At 37.4% G+C, this 18014-nt stretch overlaps 1 protein-coding gene across 10 annotated transcripts in view; it reads left to right on the top strand.

The window, feature by feature from the left end:
* Positions 1-431: 431 nt before the first annotated feature.
* Positions 432-18014, top strand: part of smoc1 (SPARC related modular calcium binding 1) — a 64108-nt gene continuing 46525 nt past the window's right edge. For 5 of the 10 annotated variants that reach the window (XM_089120551.1, XM_089120552.1, XM_089120553.1 and 2 more), the window contains exon 1: positions 7863-8216. In XM_089120551.1, the coding sequence (XP_088976677.1) occupies positions 8112-8216 (105 nt within the window). In that variant the 5' untranslated portion in view covers positions 7863-8111. Of the gene's footprint in view, positions 533-778; positions 923-7861; positions 8217-18014 lie in introns of those variants that run through there. The other 5 variants (XM_039666171.2, XM_089120549.1, XM_089120550.1 and 2 more) reach the window with 3 other exon arrangements.

Here is an 18014-nt window from a genome sequence, read left to right on the forward strand (position 1 = left end):
TCATAAAGATTTGCGTCTTTAAATAGTAAAATAATTCTCCGGAAAAACAGCTAGCCTCTTCGCTAACTAACACACAAAATACCATTGGAATGCTACTTCCGCCGCGTCACCGGAAGTTTCACCCACTTTATTTTTTACAGGAGCGCCCCTCGGAAACTTGTGGATAGACCTGTCATAATAAAACAGGTTGAGTAACCTCTGAATTTGTGTCTTGTAATGAACATTCAGTATACATTTAGAAAATAAGCATAAATACAAGGGTGAAAATGTGCTTGTTTCTCAAAACGTTACGTTTTGATTTCTAAGTGTAACTAACTCTAAGGAAAGTGTAAATAATAATTTCAGAGCTTTATTTTATTATTTTCTCCGTTAACATTAAGAGACTTTTATTTTGGCGCTTCCTAGTGGAACGTCCTTTTCGCGTCTAAAAGGTGAAGTCAAACGTACCCACAGGAAAGAAAGCACATTTCGGTCTGAAATTGAATAAAGCTCTAAAAGGATGATTTAAGCACCTAGCTGGAACGGGAACAAGGTATTGTGTGTTTAACTTGTTTAATGGTTATGTGCAGTAATATTAAGGTTAATCCATTTAATCTGTGAAGAAGTGTTTAAATGTATTATTTTCTCTCGTGACATGTAAACTCAAGCTAACGCAAGTTTTTTACACAAGTAATGTCACAGAAAATGTATTTTATAAATGACTATTTGTACGGTTAATTTGGCCTTCGGGTAATGTTTATTTTTTGTAAGAGCTCATTTTATGTTATTTATCTGGTAGCTCTTAGTTGTTTCAAGAAGAAAGGTTGAAAGGAAAGTTGTGTTTAACCAAGGCTGACGGCTGAACATAAATAACGGCTTCTGGAAACATCAGTACGCTTCACCATTGTCTGGCTGGGTTTGCTACACTAAGTGATCAAATGAGGTATGTGCACTTTAAAGTTTAAACAGAAATGCATGGGGTACAAATAATGTATTTGTTTCTCAAAACATTGAGTTTTAATTTCTTAGTGAACAAATTACCTATAAGTGTTTTCGCACATGATCGTTGGGTGTATAATGGGAAAACGAGTGTGCTATTTGAATGGCAGTGTTTACCAAATGAAACACAAGAGCTGTTAGTTTAAAACGCTGTGTCTGATGTAGGGAACTGTGTTGAGCACTTTGCAAAAAGTTTGATTTATAATTGCAAACTGAGTGAAAAGCATATAATGTGCTCGCAGTTTTGCAGACGTGTGTGTGTGTGTGTGTTCCTATATACATATAGGAAGCAATACTTTGTAGGCCCCAAACATTCAGAATGGTCTACATCCATCCAGCCTTGCGACCCAGCGTCCACCTGGCAGGCCTGTCCATGCGAAGACCGGGACCTCTGAATGCCCCCAGTTCACATTTCTTGCTTGGTTTTGCCAACAGCGAAGGCCACGCTTTGCTGACATTTTGACAACTCTGCGCTCTCGACCCCTTGCTCCTTCCCCCCCCTCCTCCAGCGGGCTGGCACAGAGGGAACGAAGCCCCCCTCTCCGGTGGGGTGAAGGTCCCTGGGACCAAGCTGTTAATTCAATCAGGAGGGTGGTATGCTCAATTAGGCACTCATAAGGGCCCAGGAAGGGTCTGGGGCCCCAGCAGCCCTACCCCTGAGAGCCATTAATTGTGGATGACAGTGTGTAAACACTCGGGTGAATAGGCGGTGCAGGTGTTGGACACACCACTCGTTGGACACTGTCTCAATGGTTCTTTTCACACCCCGCTTTCCTCTGAACGTTCTCTATTTCTGTCTCAATCCCTCTTACGTCTATTACTCAATACTTAATTGTGTAGTCACACTGTACAAGGACACCTTGAAAGAAAACACAATGCCATTGTGCCACAAATGCTGTCGACTGAGCTTAAAGGCCCTCGCACACTGAGTCCGAAATTCGCGTCAGAAATTTTCGCACATTAAAAAAATAAATACAACCTCACGTTATGTCAATCACGAAACTTTCGTCCGTCGTAAAAAAAATCGAATCGGGTTCGATTTTTCTGCCTTTTTCGCATCCGTAGCAAGTCGTTTGATTGGTGCTTGAATGGTGTTTTTACAGTTCAGAGCCACCGAATCACGAATGCGAAAAAAAGCATACGAAAATAAGACTAAAAAAAAAAAGATTTATTTAAAGTATCTCTTTTTCTGTCTTAATTATAATTTTTCCATCAAATAAGGTGGATGAAGAATAAATCGAAATGTGTGTGTGTGTGTGTGTGTGTCCTGGTAAACCTTACGTTATGGGGACAAAAGATGGTATGGAATGGCGACATCCGAAATATTTGTCCTTGGGGTCTTTGTTGGGGGTTCCCATGAGGAAAACAGCTTATAAATCATACTAAATTATGTTTTTTGAAATATGAAAATGCATAAAGTTTTCTTTAGGGGATAGAAAGTTTGTACAGTAGAATAATCATTACATTTATTCATTTAGCTGACGCTTTTATCCAAAGCGATCTAATCTAAAATTGCTAAATATGTCAGAGGTCGCAACGCCTCTGGATCAACTAGGGGTTAAGTGTCTTGCTCAGGGACACATTGGTGTCTCACAGTGGATTCGAACCCGGGTCTCTCACACCAAAGGCATGTGTCTTATACACTGCGCCATCACCACCCCATTATGTCTAAATATAGTCCCCGTGAAAAAAAATGGAAACCCAACGTGTGGGTGTGTGTGTTGAGCGGTATCCCTTAAAGAACACCCCAAAGAAGGTGTAAAAAGTCAGTGACTGGACTGAGCTCTTTGGCCAGGCCTGGAATCATGTGACTCCTCCAGATACGGGAGCTTGTGAAAATCGCAGCCAATACATGTAAAAGACATGGAATTCCACAAATGAAAGCCAGATGAGGGACTTTAAAGTGAAAGGGCTCCGCATCTGACCTAACATTCTCGTGTTTGAAGTCCTCTCTGTGTCCATCTCTTTTCTTCATTCTTCCACAATCAGGTCAAAAAGGCATTTTTGAGAAATATGGACAAAGATGTATTAAGAAATCCTCAGATCTGAATTGTCTTGTTATACGAGTCCCTAAACTCACAATGCTTTATCTTAAAGTATTATGTGATGAGGAATAAACACACACACACACACACACACAAGGTGCTGGGTAGATTAGCCTACTTACTAACGGTAGTCAATTACAGATTTCAAATTACATGACAAAAATTGTTGTTCGTAATGTAGTCCACTTTTGCCTGGTTCAGATTACACGATTTTTTTGTCTGTTACGTTTTGTGTGTCACTGTGTCAGATTACGCGTTTTTGGCTCCTAAAATCTTGTCGTGTCATGGACAAGACGCATGTCAGACTACTACATGTTACTTCCTGACCAGCGCGCGTGATGTCATCAAGAAGGCGAAACTCGTAGCGTGTAACTTCCTGGATTGCTCGGCATTGCCTTTTCAGTGTGAGAAATACACGGTGTGGCGTGTGAGTGTGTGAACTGCTTGAATTGCGTGTGTCTCATGGCCATTGCGTGAGACTTGAGAACCCTGCTCGAAGAGGACAGTATGGGCTGTCAATCCTCCAAAGACAACTTGAGGTAAAATATTGTTTTCTTGTATATTTTCACTTCTAGTTTTAACGTTAGCAGTAAACCATCATCTCTCTTTGAGAGAGACTAATTTTTATGAGTAAATTATTAATTTATTATGTTTAAAATCTCAGACAAACCACTCGTTTTGTGTCTTAGGCCATCAATGTGTACTTACGTACTTACATTTACGAATCATATTTAACTTGGACTTCTCTGTGCATGCTCTTTGAGGTGGTGACCATAGACCTGCATTATATGACTGACAGACAAGAACGGTTTGACCTAAAAACATCAAAATTGAAGCTACTGTGGAAACAAAGACCCCTACGCCCTTGAGGTAAGCTAAAACATACCAAAAATTCATTTCAAAGTGAACCATCCCTTTAAGGTGACTTTGTTGCTGTGTAATTGCCTTTAAAAATAGTTTTTAAAATAAACGAAAGGGCTTTTTTGGTAACACTTTGATTTCCAGTGTCCTCGTTATATGTTACATCTACTTACTATAGTAATAAATCATTCTTAATAGATGCAAATAAACTCAAACCAAACCTTAATCCTGCCGTACAAGTAGATTATTTATATTACTCCATACTTAATTGTACTGACACTGTAACATGAAAACTTTAAAATAAAGTGTAAACCTTTTTGTGATTTATAATCAGCATTGTGCAATATGCCGCAAATACTGTCAACGAACATGGAATATTCCCTTAATATAAATTCACTGAATGTCAACAGTTTAGTCACTTGTCTATTTTAATTCTCCAAATGAAAAACCATGCTTTTCTGAAAAGGAATAAAAAAGTGCACACACTAAAACATGCCATGGATTAATTAGACATCTGGCAAGGATTCGTACATATTGAAGAAGACAATTGCTGTCAAAGACATTAGCTGAAGGAATCTCTCAGGACTAAAACTTTAACTTCTCCGAAAGCTGGTAATACCACAATAAAGCTCGGTCCAGATGTCTAATTATAAAAGCTGTAAATGGGTTTAACAGCAGTTAGAAGCACACAATTTAAAGTACAAAGGTATTAAGGACACTTAACATGAAGCGGGCCTGTCATGCTTATCTAAGACATCATAATAACATAAGAGACCTCTCCTCTGTACTGATGTGTTGATGAAAGCCACCAAATGTGCACGGCCTGGTAATAATTGCGTTGGAGTCGGCAGGGTGCCCGCTGGTTTTGGGCTGGCTGCTCTTGTCTACAGACACCTGCTAATTTTCTGTCGGCTTTGCTTGCTATAAACAGACAGTGAACCGCCATTGAGGATCTGTGGAAAGGGTCGGTGTGATAATTGGGCAGCACAGACCTTTTCAGCTTGTTCGCCCTTTCCTTTCTCTCTGCCCCTTGTTAAACATTTGTTTCAAGTCCAGCCAAGTGACAACAGCCGTCTGTGTTGGTCAACGTTTCTCCAACAACAACTTTTTTTTTTTCACACGCCAGAAAGCGTCTTTGTTTTGTACGAGGACACGGTTAAAGGAAAGTGGATACAGGACATAAAGTGATCTCGTTAACATTCCATTAGACTCTCCTGTCCCCCCTCGCCTCCCCCAGAGGAGCTTCGCACAGTCCCGGACACACAGGCCGGCTGACACGGCGAGATCCCAGTGGAGAGCTAACGGCAGATCGAGGTTCATCCCGCATCCATGATAGGAGAACCACATGGAGGCAGACCTGAGCCCTGCTTGCCTCTCTTTCTCTCCTTTTCTCCTTAAAATGCGATTGAATAGGGTAGAAGCTGGGAGAATGGTCCAAATTTAATTATATACATTTTATTATATATTCAATAGTTTAAAATAAGTATTATTATTATATTATTATCATATTATATGGATGGACGGACGGACAGACGGGATAGATAGATAGATAGATAGATAGATAGATAGATAGATAGATAGATAGATAGACAGACAGATAGATAGACAGATAGACAGGCAGATAGACAGACAGACAGACAAAAAGATATAGATAGATAGAATGATTGACAGACAGACATCCTATAGCTATCTATCTATCTATCTATCTATCTATCTATCTATCTATCTATCTATCTATCTATCTATCTATCTATCTATCTAATGTTTTATTTAATAATGTTACTCTTCCTCTCTTTCTCACACAGTTAGACAAACATCTTTCAAAAGGTAAAATGACACAATCATGCTAGCTAGTCATGTCTTGAAAATTCGTCGCAATATTTATAATCGCTTGATTAGAATTTTTTTAATACAATAATACAAAACAAAATGTCCTTATCAATATTTCAAACATGAAATGGGCTTTTATATTTCAAATAGTAATATTTAAAAACAGAAGAATGCTTGTCAAAGCCTTCACTAAATGAAGTCACATTTATTGAAATAGAGTTGGCCTAGGCTAATAACCGTATTAATAAGAAGAAGATTCGACATTTGTGACAACCTCAATCTCCCATATATATATATATATATATATAATGATATAGCCTAAATGATTAAATATTACATATATAAATTATTAAATATTACGCTTTATCTTAACGTTAATTAAACGGCCATAAAACATAAATAAGTTGCGTATAGGACAGTTGTGTAAAAGAAAGTCACAGAGTGCGTCATTACTCTTGCTGTAACCAAGTGGACTGATGATTAATCCAATGGCGCCACCAGGGGGTGGCCAGGGGTGGCCATGGCCACCCCTGGCCGACTCCTGGCCACCCCATTGGCCACCCCAATGGCCAGTATTAATTTTTGTAGCATCAGTTATGCATTTTATAAATAAGTCAAAAATATTCTTAAGTAAAAGAAGACGGGGAATTATGTGTCGTGACGTGCTTTTTAAGTGCCAAATGGTATACAGCAGCTTTTAGGTGTGTTTTTGCCACGTTTGGACAGGCAGGGATGCAAACAGCGCGCTTTTCGGCGCCTCCCGCTTTTTTCACGTCAGTTTGGGTGACAAAGTCATCTGAAGTCATTCCATAGCTTAATGTGAGGGACAGAAGTATATTTACATCATTAAAGTATAAACTCGTTTTCCCTCCTCTGCGACTGTCATCATTCTCCATTCATATTCAAACAGCACGCGCGCCTCTTGGATGCACGGTAAAACTCTCTCCAATATGATATATTGACATTATAAATGCATGATCTGTAGATAAAAGTCTGTATATTCGCATAAAATTACTTTATTTTCTTGGAGTTTGTTGCTGTTTTTAAGCGACTCACTACCGTGTTCTGTTAGATCACACATACATATCACAAGGATTATGAATCGGCATCAAACGCACAATAACTGTGAAACAAAGGAACAAATCGCACTTGGATTTGTGCGCTCAACATTTTTTCGATTTGTGACATGAGCTTTTAAATGCACACTTATGAAGCGCAGTGCTGCTGCACACTGTGACTCCATGTTGCTTTGAGCACATCATTCTGCACCCGCGATGTTTTTCATGTAGGCTAATCATGCAAGAACGGACTCAATCATGGGTTTGCGCACTGAAATATTATTAAAAGCCAATATATTTTGTTATACCTAGCCTGCTCAATACATTTTAAATAAGCATAATTTAATTGTATATAATTTATTTGTAGTTTAGGCTATGCACTTCTGAATTCTTGACATTAATATATAAATATAAAATTGTGACATGATTGCCTGATTGAATTTTAAAAGAGAACTAATAGTAATTTGTTTTTATTAACATATTTAGATTTTATAAAATTACTGTGCAGATTTTTTCAAGAATTACTTTTTGCTGCTGATGTATACACTCATTAAGTGTATTAAAAATTCATAATACATTTATGTAATATTTAAAGGTGTTAACTGTAATCTTACACTGCAAACTAATAACTTAAAAAATGATTAAATTCATCACAATTATGTAAGTATCTGGAAATTTGCTGTGGGGCAAGGACCCTTATATATCATATAATATATATCATTATATACAATGTAATATATATTAGTTGGGCCCTACTAATATCATTAGTAACATTAAATATTACACAATAAACCAAAGTATATCAGTAGGAGTTTCCTTAAGTCTTTCTGATAGTTTTCTACAGGCTGGTTTATTACAACAGTAGAAAACAATTCTGAAATTATGGTTTATACTGTAGTTTTGGTGTGCCACCCCAAGATTTTAACTGGCCCCATCTGGCCACCCCTACGAAAAATTTCTGGAGGCGCCACTGGATTAATCCGCGGACTTTTGCACCCCCACCCCGTCGAACTGCGCTGTCATTGGACGATCCCGCTGTCAATCACGCAAAGCAATCCCACTTCCTGAGGTTTTAAACGAGTCCCAAAGTGTAAGACAAACTATTCAACCTGTAGCTCTGGAAAGGACAGTACATCCCACGCAGTGGAAAGAGTGTATCACTACGACTATCGTCATCTTGTCTGCGTCCTCTCTGGCACTATGAAAACGCACACATGTGAAACCCGCTGAGGACGAATTTATCTGGGAACAAACTTTTGGAATTTCCTGCAACTTGGGACCAATTCTTTAATATTGTCTGTAGGCTATCAGTTGTCTTAATACTTCAACGTCAGACACAATGTATTTCCACAATCGGGTCCTATTTGTGTTTTTGAATTCCCACGCGCTACTGATGATGATGTGCCTGCCACCAGCCTCAGCGCAGAAGTCCAATGGTCCTCGGGTAAGTCCGTGCGTAACGCCGCACATTTACGCATGTCATTCTTATAACTTACGTGCTTTATTCAAAGTTGTCAATGTGACGCATAAAGTGCTTTTACTGTATACATGTCAATGCATTATGCAAATAATGAATGCAATATTCGGATTTAGTGTGCGTCATTCAAAGTTGTCAATGTGACGCATGAAGTGCAGTGCTTATACTGTATGTCAATGCATTATGCAAATAGTGAATGCAATGTTCTGATTCAGTGTGCCCCAAATATATTTCACTGCATCCTATACTCAGAATAGGCGATTCCTATTATGTAATAGAATGCAAAATAAACCACTAGAAATTTAACAGTGACTTGAATAATATTGCGTCGCATGCCAGAGCAACTCATTCTCTCTCCTTATTATTTTAGTATGAGGCATATTAGTTATTGGAAGGATTAAACATTCTAGAATGCGTAATAACCCAACATCAGAGCATCTTTTGGTGATTCAGCTGAATAGTTGGGTTTTGCTTGCTGAGGCATATTGTCAGTGAGACTTGAGTACACCCATTGACCTTTTGTCATAAAGGTCTTTTGCTTCCTGTGCACCCCTCTGTGCCCATAGAAAAGAGGACCGTTGCCTCTCCAATGCAGCATTTCATACGATTTCAACAAAGACAACAGCGTGGAGTATTTCTTTCTGTGGCTGAATCAGTTTGCTGACAAAATATTGAATAATTTAGCTATATTATGTCTCGCATAAAAGAAAAAAAAAAGAAATAAAAAATGCAGAAGTCAGTAAGTTTGTGTCAAGGTGTTGATCTATTGACCTTAACATCCTTTTTGTTTTAATAGTAGTAAAGTAAAGATAAAATTAAAGGATCTTGCATGCGTGATTAATAACACTATCCGGTCAAGGCATGAAAACCTGCCCCAGAAATCGAATCGCCGCAGCATTCTTTTATGTCCTAAAGTATTTGAGCAATTCAGACAGAAGAATGGTTTTTCAAGATTGCCGCAGAGCTCTTGTGGTAAATGTCCATTCAGTTGTGCACTGAGACCATTGAGATTGACCATTGAGAATGAAAGTGAGAACAAATCAGAAAGAAGAAGAGAGAAATTTGTGGATGCTGCTGAGGTATTGTAATACTTGTGGTCGGTATAAAAAAATCTGATGCGCAAGAACGCACGCACACACACACCCTCGGTTTCCATGTTTTATGGGGACATTCCATAGACGTAATTATTTTTATTCTATCATTCTATGTGATTTATGACCTTGTTTCCTCTTTGGGTCCAAAAAATGTCCCCTCAAGGTCAAAATGTACTTGTGGGGACATTTGGTCCCCATTATGTATGGAATTCCAGGAGCACACACACACACACACCCTAAAAACACACCACATGAGTCTATCTCCAAAAGCGAACAGAGTAAAGATTCATTTCATTAAAAAAGAGAAGATTCTAATACCAAAGTATAAAAAAAATTTGTCTTCAGGAAATATTTTCCGAACCAGTTAATCTGCATGAAACACTCCCTGAGATATAAATAGGTTTTAAAAGTGTATCAAAATAAATTCCTTTGGATCATCAGCTGTATCTACAGTAACTCACATCACACACATTTATAGCCCTGTATCTAATTTAATTCTTAATTATGTATTATGTAGAGTTTCTGCGCGATTACTGAAGGATGTGAAGAACTCGCTCTCAGAAAAAAAGGTACAAAAGCTGTCACTGGGGCTGTACCTTTTCAAAAGATACACTTTTGTACCCAAAGGCTGCATATTGGTACCTTAGTAGTACATTAGCACCTAAAATGTACATATTACCACCTAAAATGGACATATTTGTACCTAAAATGGACATATTTGTACCTAAAATGGACACATTAGCACCTAAAATGTACATATTCGCACCTAAAATGTACACTTAAAATGTACATATTAGGACCTAAAATGGACATATTAGCTCCTGAAATGGACATATTAGCACCTAAAATGTACATATTAGCACCCTAAAATGTACATATTAGCACTTAAAATGTACATATTAGGACCTGAAATGGACATATTAGCACTTAAAATGTACATATTAACAACTAAAATGTACTTATTAGCACATAAAATGTACATATTACCCCCTAAAATTTAAATATTAGCACCTAAAATATACATATTAGCACTTAAAATGTACATATTAACAACTACAATGTATTTATTACCCCCTAAAATGTACATATTACCCCCTAAAATGTACATATTAGCACCTAAAATGTACTTATTAACAACTAAAATGCACATATTAACATCTGAAATGTACATAATACAGTAGCTCATGAAATGTACATATTAGCTCATGATATGGACATATTAGCACCTGAAGTGTACATATTAGCACCTAAAATGGACAAAAGCTTAGCTTTTGAAAAGGTACAGGCCCAGTGACAGCTTTTGTACCTTTTTTCTGAGAGTGTGTATGAATAAATTGTGGTGCTCGTTCTGTTTGGAAGAATTGAGAAGCATTAATCTTTTCCATTAATGACTTCTTTCCTTTTAATGATTTAGCCATTTTTCTAGACTTACTGTATGCAACCACTTTCTCATTTTTCTTGCCATTAACTCCCACAGACTTTTATCTCTCGTGATATAATATCTTGCTTACTTCTTTTATTTTTGGCAAGAACTCTACAGACTGAAATGTACTGTAATAGTAGCCATGAGCGTGTGTGTGCATGTGTGTGATTTGTTTTGCTCAACAGCAGAAAACAGTGCAGAAATATCTCCACAGTGCTAAAACATCCTTCATCATCCTCATCTAATCATTACAGGAGGCCAGAAAGGTTGCGTTAAAAAAGCTATTAAAAAATCTGGAGTTAAACGCTTCAAAAGTTATATACTCCCTTCTGTGCCTCATTTGTAAAAGCTTATCTCTGAATGCTGTCAGCTCCAAGAACCCAAAGTTTCATGAGGGTTTATGGCTGCTCAACTGTGTCTGGGCCAATAACAGGATCAAGCTCTTTCCTGAAAGCCAATTGGGTGATTGGGTTTATATATAAAAAAGAAAAAAGAAAGAAAGAAAGGAAGCGTCCCTTGACAGTAGAAGGATTTTAGGTTTCCTTTTCCACATTTAACACGAATTTAGCACACTTTTCCAGTCACAGTTATTCAGAACTCTTTGACCGAGCCAATTCTGACATGCCGCAGACTTGGAAGATAATATTTTCTGAGGATTTATTTCTGTCAACATGCAGTGATGTGTCTGAGCACATATACTGACTTTTCAGTAGGCATTGGTCTATTCATTTTAAGATTCAAGTATAATTTCTAGCTAATGGAATTGCATGACATAATCAAGTTTCCCCAACACACCCCTCATCTGCCATTGGCGGGATAAACAGATAGTCCTGTCCCCAATCTCACATGATTGGTTGAGCCAACATTGCTGTGTTTTCATAGTGCCACAAGGAATCAAGCACTCTTAGAGTTGTCATGCATATGAGGCTGGATAACGTTTTTAGCAACAAAGAAACTACGCACGTAATCTGTTCCTGTGCAAAGATCAGAGGAACTTTAGCTGTTATTTACTTGTTAACAGTCTGACATAGCTTGACATTTAAAAATTCAACTGAGAAAAACAGAAATAAAACTTCACAGCTTGAGTACCTCGATAGGAAACACATTGCCAATGTAGTTTAATTGTGAATTAAATCACATTATTAGCAATAAAAGTGGTGATGAATTTGACCTTAGCATTGTGTTAACTCGAACAGAGTAGTTTTATTCTTATTCTTGTTACAAAACACAATGTGTGAGGCCAAATAACCTTATTTAAAATGAATTAAAAGCTATATGATGCAGATACAAATTATAATACAGAATATACAAGCTACATAAGCTACCTGTAATGTACAGTTGTGACTTATTGATGTGATGCATTTTTCTTTCAGTACACACAGACTAAATCTGGGTTGTTCACTCAGTGTATTGCATGTTACAACAACAGCTTTCAACAGAACACTCATGATTCGTACTAGACCTACTTAGAGCACTTTAATATTCCCTTCCCTTTGAAGTATGGACTTAATAGAGTGTGAACTTTTTCCAACATGACTAAAACATAGTCTAATCTGTTTTCATTCAGTAGTTCAATTAAAAGATACAACATAAGCATTCTCACACATTTTTCAGAAATAGCTATCCACACAAACAAATCAACATGGCATTCTGGTCAAACTGCCCTGTAAAAACATAACATAACAACATAACTTATCGTAATGTAACGTAAAGTAACGTAATGTAATGTAACGTAACGTAACATAACGTAACGTATTATAACAACGTAACATAATGTAATGTAATATAACATATAACATAACGAAACGTAACGTAATGTAACATAACGTAATGTAACATAACGTAATGTAACATAACATAACGTAATGTAACATAACGTAATGTAACGTAACATAACCTAATGTAACATAGTGTAACGTAACATAATGTAATGTAACAATGTAATGTAATGTAACATAACATATAACGTAACGTAACATAACGTAACGTAACAAAGCGTAACGTAATGTAATGTAACGTAACATAACCTAATGTAACATAACGTAACATAACGTTATGTAACAATGTAACGTAATGTAATGTAACATTACGTAACGTAACATAATGTAATATAACATAACATAACGAAATGTAACGTAACGTAACGTAAGATAACGTAACAACATAACATAACATTATGTAACATAACGTAACATAACAGTGATTGAAAAATAGACACATGGAGGAAAGCGGTGTATACAACATACCTGCTTGAGTACATCACTGAAACCTTGTAAAGTCAAGTAAAGAACAAACACAGCAAAGCGAGTGCGAGTTTCATGCCAAGACAACATTCTCCCAACGCCACAGATGAACACCAAACCCCCCACACCCCCTCCTCTCTGTTGATTTATTGGAGCGGCCCACATCACACCCAATGACCCAATGATGCAGGTGTTGTGTGTGTTTGTGGGTGGGTAAGAGAGAGAGAGAGATAGTTTATGTATATGTAGGTTCTTATCTGAATGTATTTCGAGAGTGTTTGTAATGTGTGTGTGTGTTGCACGAGTATTAACCAGGCATCTAATAGTCTAGAAAAACAGTCAGTCAGCAGGTCATTGTTGACTTTAACTCATGACACACAGTACAGCATCAGTGAGCTTCGCTGTTCAACACTCTGATAACAGCGTCCGCACAGCTCAGATGATGCAGATGGGAAAGGAAAGCTTTCAGATTTCCATTCAAACAACTTGTAGTATCATACAAATTTTGGCAGACTTACCTTAATTTCTAGTGTTATGTCTAGTATAATTTCTATTCGCAAACCTGACTCAATCTCTTCCATTCCAGATAGTGGATCCCCAAGCTTAGTGATTTCAGGTAGTTTTAGCCTTCAGTATCCTATCCTCCTTTTTTAGTCTAAACTGTTTTAATATATTTTATATCAGTTTTTACTCTCAATTCTTATTGTTATATGTATTTCTTATGCATGATTTTTTTTTAAGTCCAATGCATTGATTATTTTAATTCCTTCTATGTAAAGCACTTTGAATTACCATTGTGAATGAAATGTGCTTTAAATAAACTTGCTTTGCCTTGCTATGTGCTAGAGTGTGTTCACACTTGGCATGTTTGGTTTGATTAAAACGAACCCTGATGGGATTGCTCTATTAATGCCTTTACCTTAGAGCAAATTTTAGGGCTAGGCAATATGACGATATACAGTATAACAATGATACAAGTTTATCAGGCACATGTCTGAGCATTTAAGGCAATTAAGAGATTTTCAAAATGTAATAGTCAAAATATAATGGGCTGTTGCAGGTAAAAATTCTGGAGAGTCTGATGTTTGGGCACATACCTGAATATTTAATAGTAATTGAGAGATTTGCATAATGTTTTTTTTTTTTATGTTGTTGTTTTTTTTCTTCAATGAAGATGCGACCAGTTGTCGTAAGGGAAAAAATAGCCAGTTGTCTGATGTGAGTTTAACATTTTCCAAATGTAATTAGCCGTCATTAAAGCGACAATGCTGAGAAATATAGGATATGGCTGTAATTTAATTGGGTAACATCTCCAATTTCTGGCAGAATTACTTTATCGTGAAGTTGTTCCTTACGATGGTTGAAATTATTTTATATCTCGGCAAAGATATTGAAGGATGAAATGTGAATTAAAAGTAAATTAGAAAAGTAATAGATGGGAATGGATGCAAATAATTTAAGTGTTTTTATTTACTGTAATAAATTGAGAGGTCAGATGTCAAGACCTCAATGTCTATTTTCTTTTCCCAATGTGAGGGCAGAATAAAAAGCAAAAAAGTAACACTGTATTTTATAGGAACACGCCGACTTTTGGGGACTTTAGCTTATTCACCCAGAGTTTCTTCTTTCTTTCAACTTTTTCAATCCCACCGCTAGCCTAGTTTAGCACAAAAACAGGAACAAATAACAAGGTCATATGAGACACATGCATCTTTTAACCGTATAGATACTGGGAACTATGTTCTCAGAAGGCGAAGTATTGCTTTTTGGGCGGAGTGATTAGCTGCGAGCAAGTAGCAGTGCTTCGCCTTTGGAGAATCTGTTTTCCCAGTATGTATACGGTTAATAGATGCCTGTCTTAGATTGTTTTACTTACAAAAAAAAAAAATACTCATCAGAATACAGTTTATTTTTTATTAATTTTGTGATTTACGTACAGTAATGTTCACAAGAATGGCAGTAAATTATTCAGGATTTATTGAATCACGTTAAAATAAAGCCTAAACAAAAATCCAAAACACTACAAGAGATCTTTCTACAGAAGTTCTCGTGATGTCAAAAATACCAAGCGATACGAAAGAGCCCACAAAATTATACACAACCAAGTACGTCAAAGTGTTGACTAATGATTATTTCTTGCACAGCCTTTGAGTTCAACCCCTAGTGTGTGTGTGCGTGCATCATGTTTCCAGACTCAATTACACTAGGCAGACAGCAGAGTTGGACAAGGACTGGAGCAGACAGAGAGAGAGAGAGAGAGAGATAGTGTGAGCAAGACAGAACTAGATAGTCGAGGAAATGTGTGTGTGAGGGATAGAGAACAAGTTGGGAGACAGAGTCAGGGGACAAAAGGCTGTTCTCCCTGTGTGGGCCAAAAGCAGCGCTGTGTGCTTGATATACAGTGAGCGACAGCTGGGATTTGGATAAGGAAGGTTTTCTGACAGAGAGAATGTGTTCTGGGTCAGTGCTATGGCATTTTGCTGCGGAGAGATAGCAGTGGCTATCAGCATTTAATGATACGGCTTTCTTTGAGAAAATACCAGAGATTACCAGCCTCCCAGAGGCTTCAATTACAGACCGATAAAAGTAGTGTCTCTTTAAATTCACCGGACAGCCGTTAGTCATGACATCGCAGGCTTCATCAACTGAAAAGCATGTCACAAATTCACCATATTGGCACGCTGAAGCGATGTTCCCTCTGCTCTCTGTGTGTTTTGCTGATGTTTTCAGAACTTATTGTGCTACTCAAATGGACAAATAATCAAAAGCATTTTGGTAAACAAATTCCTTCATCTGAAATCTGGATTGGCATTTTAAAGAAATGTGTGAATCCCGAGGGTGTAGATGGTTTGCTAACCAGGAGTACTTTTTGTCCCCCCCCATGAATGATAAAAATGTGAAAACAAAGAGGGATTTATGGCTAATGCTAATTCATACTTTCTATGTGGTTTCAGCAGTGGTCAATCAATTAGTTTCCCATGATGGTTTCATTGATGTGTTGTATGGTTAGCTATAGAGTTCAGACCAGGCCAAACAAGACCCCGTCATGAGTTTAGACTGTTTTTGTCTTGTTTCATGTGTTACAGCTATTTCTCCATAGATGCGTATATACACTAGATGTCGCCTTGGCTACGGCAGTTCATTAAAATGAATGCGTCAATAGAGCCGCCATCTTGGAACAGGGGAGCCCCTCCACTTTAATGCATCGGTATCAACATAAGGTCTAACGGAAATAAAATCACCTTAAATCATCATGATTGCGATTTTTCTCTTCTTTTTTTTTCCAGATATGTATTTATCATTGATTCCAGAAAAAATTTAACTAGTTCAGATTTCATTTGTGGACATCATACGTAGCACAAAAGCCCGCCGCCATCCATTTATTCGAAGTAAAGGCAGAGATAGCAGCGTTACCTAGCCACTTCCTATGACAAAACCATTGGAAGATTACGGCGGTTTTTATCGCATGTTTAGATCCCCAAGGTGACGTCTAGTGTATATGTCTATGCTATTTGTCATGTTATTAGTGTTCCCAGGTGTTTCCCATTAGCCACACCCTCTTGTTATATTGTTTAGCTTGTGTACCCTTGCATTTAAGTCGGTGTGTGTCATGCAGTCCTGTTTCCTGTTCTTGAGTTTTTGTATCTGTATCTGAATTTGTGTATTAAACAATACTGCGAATGGATCCTACTGCCTTGTCCGCTTCACCCGGCCGTGACTTTTTTTATTTAATTATAGCAAGAAAACATAAAAACAAAAGGCATCGAAATATAATCGAGGATTAAAACACAATAAAGTCCAGGACTTATTTCCATTGTGGTCCTCTTACAGACCCAGAACCCCTAGAACTCACACCAAGACTAGACACCCTAAATCATAAGCTGGGATTAACCAAGAACCAGATCCATCCTTGTTGGTCCAGGAACCATACTGTCCATTTTAATGAACCCAGACCTAGAGAGTGGAATTCACTAAATGTATAGTTTAATTGATAGTGGCCCTGCATGTTTAGACCTGGTATTAAGATGCGTTCTGGTCAATCGAATCACACGTACTGTAGATGTTCCCGTTTACACTTGGTGTCTCTACTTCTGTCCTGATTTCTAGGGGGTGGGTAAATGTATGTGTTTTTTGATCTAATGGACAAAATAAGCTTTTTACATATGAACTCGCCTGGAGACGATGGAAAAACGCATGGAGAGCAGCAGCTTTCGTTTCTGCTCTGACAGCCGCAACACCACACCGAACGCTGTAATCTGATTTAACATGGAGTAAAAAGTTATGAGATACACATGTTAATGCTTGGCTAAAGTGATCTAGATTTAAACTGGGAGAGTGAATCTGAGCCCTGAACATTATCAGGAAGGCTATTCCAGAGTTTAAGAGTCCCTCCTTTAGTGGATCCTGGTGATATCTTGGTACTACCAAAAGTCCAGAGTTTTGTAATCTTGATAAAATAAACAGGACCTAACCATTTAGGGCCTTATAGGTGAGAAGCAATACTTTGTAATTGATACGTAACTTAATAGGAAACTTAATTGGTATGATCATATTTTCTTGACCTGCTTTTTGACCTAATTGTAATATGATTTTTGAAAGAAAAGTTGCTGTCAAAAATTGCATGCTGTCAATGGCAATTTGCCTCAGTTTTATCTGAATTTAATTGGAGAAAATGACTGGTCATATAACACTTTATATCAATCTTTCCTTCTTTCCGTTTTTTTTTTATTTTTATTTTTTTTTTGTGGGTGATCAGACAGTCAGTGAGATTCGCCAGAAGAAATAACATGACTGTTCCTTAGCCAAGTTGTGACAAAGTAGGAAGTTCAGGAAGCAGATTTCCCGTTAGCCTGGATTTAATTAGTCTAATGATCAGAGAAGAGGGATTATTGCAGATATCCTTCGTATGAAATCTGACAGTCGTTACTGAATAATGCAAAGCTGTTTTAGGAGAGGATTTGAAGTCTGCTTAACCAGTTTCTCACACTCTGCTTTTCAGTGTGCA

The sequence above is a fragment of the Pimephales promelas genome, chromosome 15, assembly GCF_988280905.1.
Source record: "Pimephales promelas chromosome 15, fPimPro1.hap1.1, whole genome shotgun sequence".
Lineage (NCBI taxonomy): Eukaryota > Metazoa > Chordata > Actinopteri > Cypriniformes > Leuciscidae > Pimephales > Pimephales promelas.